At 39.5% G+C, this 3,982-nt stretch overlaps 1 protein-coding gene across 1 annotated transcript; it reads right to left on the bottom strand.

Annotated features, from left to right (window-relative positions):
• Nucleotides 1-223: 223 nt before the first annotated feature.
• On the bottom strand, nucleotides 224-1,867 carry LOC129803130 (uncharacterized). The gene has a single exon (XM_055849518.1). It carries the CDS (start codon nucleotides 1,865-1,867, stop codon nucleotides 224-226), a length of 1,644 nt encoding a protein of 547 aa, XP_055705493.1.
• Nucleotides 1,868-3,982: the final 2,115 nt, after the last annotated feature.

Raw genomic sequence — 3,982 nt, forward strand, 5'->3', positions numbered from 1 at the left:
AAGTGATTTATTGATTCAAAATTTCGGGTTTATATACAAATAATTTTGCTAACTAATCCATTCTTATTGTGGGAAAATTATTTTAAAAAAGTGCATGATGAGCAAAGAGAAGAGAAAAACAAATGGCTCAAGTAGCCGCGCGCGTCATAGAGGAAAGCCCGTGCGGTGTCAATTGTCATTGCACCGCAAGGGGCTAATAAATTCGTCGTTGCACCGCAAGGGGCTAATAAATTCTCTTCTCTTTGCTCACTAGCATATTGTTCATGTATGAACACTTTCCATCCTTCAATTTACTGATTGCATACAGGACTTCACTCTCTGAAGGACTACTTTCCTCCCTGCCTTTACTCATGGGTACGTCACCATCAGTGCCTTGCTGAGGATTGAGCAATTCCGAGAAGTACTCTTTCCAGCGACTTAAAACCTCTTCCTCTTTAGTCAGAAGATTCCCATCCTTAGATGTTACTCCTTGGATGGAATTGCTCTTCTTCCCTCGGAGTCTTCGGACTGTTTGCCAGAAAGTTTTGTTTGCCATCCTGTAGTCAAGCTCCAGCTTTTCACCGAACTTTTTCCACGCCTCCTCTCTAGCGGCTTTAACTGCGAGCTTTGCAGCCTTTCGCGCTTCAACGTAACGATCACGAGACTCAGAATCCTTACGCTGTATGTACAGCTTATAAGCCTTCTTTTTCTCTGAAACGGCTTCTTTTACTCCCGGTGTTCCCCACCAAGATGACCGTTTCACGTTGTTCGTCACATTAATGCGCTTAACGCCACAAGCTTCTGTAGCCGAGGCCAAAATGGCTGTTTGGAAACAGGCCCATTCAGCCTCAATGTCAGAAGGAGATTGTGGAATTTGTTCAAACCTTTCTTGTACGCCCTTCACAAATTTTTCCTCAACGTCTTTCTTCTTGAGACTCTCCCACCTAATGCATTTAAGCACTTTGCTCTTACCCTTAGGTAGAGCGGGAGGATCTTCGTTGAGGTTAATTTTTGCAAAGAGCAGGTGGTGATCAGTTGACAGTTCAGCACTGTTAAAAACTCGAACGTCTTGGACAATTCTTCTATCAACACCGGGAACCAGGACAAAGTCAATTATTGACTTAAGTCCTCGTTTTGTGTCTTCCCAGGTGTATTTATGAATCTCCTTGTGCTGGAAAAAGGTATTCATGATCGAATAACCTTTGATTGCGCAGAAATCCAGCAACATTTTACCGTTCGGGTTCTCACTCTTATCCCCGTTCTTCCCAATCACACCCCTCCATGTCTCAGAGTCAACACCAACATGGGCATTGAAATCCCCAAACAACACAACTGAATCCGCTTCAGAAGATGCCTTATTCAGGACTTCCTCCACTTCATCTAGGAAAGCTGGGTACTCTGACGATGCGTTCGGTGCGTACACCTGCAACACCGCCAGGGAAGATCTCTCAAGTTTGATCTTGATACCCATCACTCTCCCACTGTGTGTCCAGACATCACAAACCCTGTCTGACAGCCGAGGGCTTGTGAGTATCCCCACACCCGCCTGTGCAGACATTTCCGGTGCCACTCCGGACAGGAAAAGTTGCCACCCTTCCTCAAGATCCACAGTTCCACTACCTCTTTGCTTAGTAGACGAAACACCAATTATATCTAATTGGAATCTTTTTGCTTCGCTCTTAAGCTCCTGGTGCTTCCCTGTGAGTGAAAAGATATTCCATGTAGCCATTCTGAAGTGCCGTTGTCGTCGTGGTAGGCTTGTCAAACCTGATGTCACTCCAGAGCCTCTTCCGTTACTCTGGTGCCCTCCGACCCCGGGACCAGCGGTTGAAGCAACAGCTTGTCCATTGTCTCGCGTAGGTCGTTTCCGGTGCAATCCGTCCGACATCCGAGGCTCTTTGTTGTGTTTTTTTGCTGACAGGTTACTGTGACAACAGGGTGCAAACCTGATGCACAGGCCTCCTTACCCAGGAGACACGGGTTTTGGGGTGGTCCGCGGTTTAGTATTCACTAAGGACTTCTCGTAGACGCAAAGATGCCGATACGTGCCTATAGCTATTTCCAAACAAACTATAGCCAGTTCTAAAACCAACTACAGCCATTCCCTATCCGCCACCTGGGACGCGCCCGATGGGTACCCCAACCACACGGGATCCACTTAAAATAATATTTTTAATTTTATTTCCGTAATATAGTCACTACAGTAACATAATATAACTATTCAAGTTTGAGAAAAAACAAAAATAATATTTTTATTCATTAAATAAGTGAGTGTAGGTTGGAATCACCAGTTCTCGCCAGTGCCCCACTTCTCGCCACTTACATTGAAATCGCTATTTTTCGCAATTTATGAAATAAATGAGTCGCAATTTTTTTGTATTGTTTCTGCTTCTACGCATAGAATCGAAAAATAATAATTATTCGTTTTGGATTCACGATTTTGATCACTTTTTAGAGCAATATTTTAAGCAAGTGCATCGAATCCAACATCTCTTACCAAATGTACTAAGTGTCGTCAAATTTTCATCAGGCCAAAAATACCTATTTGGGTAAATAATTTGTCTATTGAATATTTAATTGCACTTGTGGAATACATAAAATTTGTATTTTGTCAATTAATATTTCATTTTATATTATTTTTGTATGAAAATGAGGCATGGCGAGAAGTGGTAATATTCTGGAATTGATTTTACCACCTGTCGCCATATCTTTTCAATAGGCGACGCTAACTTCACTTCGTACATTCTCAGTTGTCAAATCTGCATTGTTTACTTTCTGCAAAAGCCCCATAATTTGATTTCTCAAATAAAAGTGAAGAAAAATCATTTAAAGAGAGTAATAATAAAGTGATCACAAGGAAAGAGAAATGGTGAATGTATTCTTTTCATAGCATTGCCTAAAATAACCGAGTGTTTTTCTTTTCAAGAGGGTGGCGAGAAGTGGTTACAAATTTTACAAAACTGGCGAAAAGTGGTAAAAAGTGGCGACGAAATGGTTATTTTTGCATTATTAATAAAAATCAGTTTTTTAAGTAGTCCAGCGTTATGTTCTAGGATTATTGTTTTCACGTATCTAGAGCCAATACATCTAAGTAACTTTGTGTCAAATTTGACTTATCTTGTAACAAGGATTCAAAAGTGATGATTAAATGAATTTAATTTTTTCCTAAACATGGCGATAGCCGGTTATTCCACCCTAATCGACTCATTTCAATCTTGTGCCAGCTGGGTTTTTCACTAAAAATTTTCTAGTAATGATATTTTCGCTAATGGCAGCTGGTTTATTGAAAACATTTATTGTTTTTTCCTTGTGAAAAAAAGTATTTTAAATTCAAATGTTTAATTAAAAGTGAATTAGCGAAAAGGCGACCCAGTTAGTGCATGCTGACTTATTTCAGTATTATCATTATTTTATAAATTTTCTTTAATATTTTTGAAATTTTTTTATATTATGTTTCTGAATGAAACAGTGAATAATTCTATGGATTTAGAAGAAGTATAAAGGAATTTCATCAGTCCAAAAACAAGCGTTTAAGTAGAACTCTTCGGAAAACGATCCGGTTACCCCACCTTACTATACTGGATTAATTTTTTGAAAGATTTTCTGTTATTATGTTTTCTGAGTACTTGTTAGTTATTTTCGCTAATCTCTGGTCTTAGATACCTCCCAAATATGTTTTGTTATTCCCACAGTATTTCAGTTAAACTGAAAATTTGGGGTTTTATTGAAATGGAACTTTGAGTTCTCAACTATGGTTTCTTCACCATCCCTGGATACATTACCTCTTGGGACTTGGGATCTCCCGGAAGCCGTGGCTATTCGGTCTAACCTCAAATTTGGAACAATATTTGAATAATTATGTTTAATGTGTTATCAAAACTTCAATGAATAAAGTGCTCTCTCTTGCGGATTACCCTTGTTCAAATATCCCAGAACATGTTGAAGAGTATACTCGTATACTTGAGCTGAACTTCAACAATTCCTATGCAACATATCTTATATG

Source organism: Phlebotomus papatasi, chromosome 1, assembly GCF_024763615.1.
Source record: "Phlebotomus papatasi isolate M1 chromosome 1, Ppap_2.1, whole genome shotgun sequence".
Classification (NCBI taxonomy): Eukaryota; Metazoa; Arthropoda; class Insecta; order Diptera; family Psychodidae; genus Phlebotomus; species Phlebotomus papatasi.

Coding starts and splice junctions, on each gene's coding strand:
- LOC129803130 (XM_055849518.1), bottom strand. CDS start 1,867: ATGTCGGACGGATTGCACCGGAAACGACCTACGCGAGACAATGGACAA.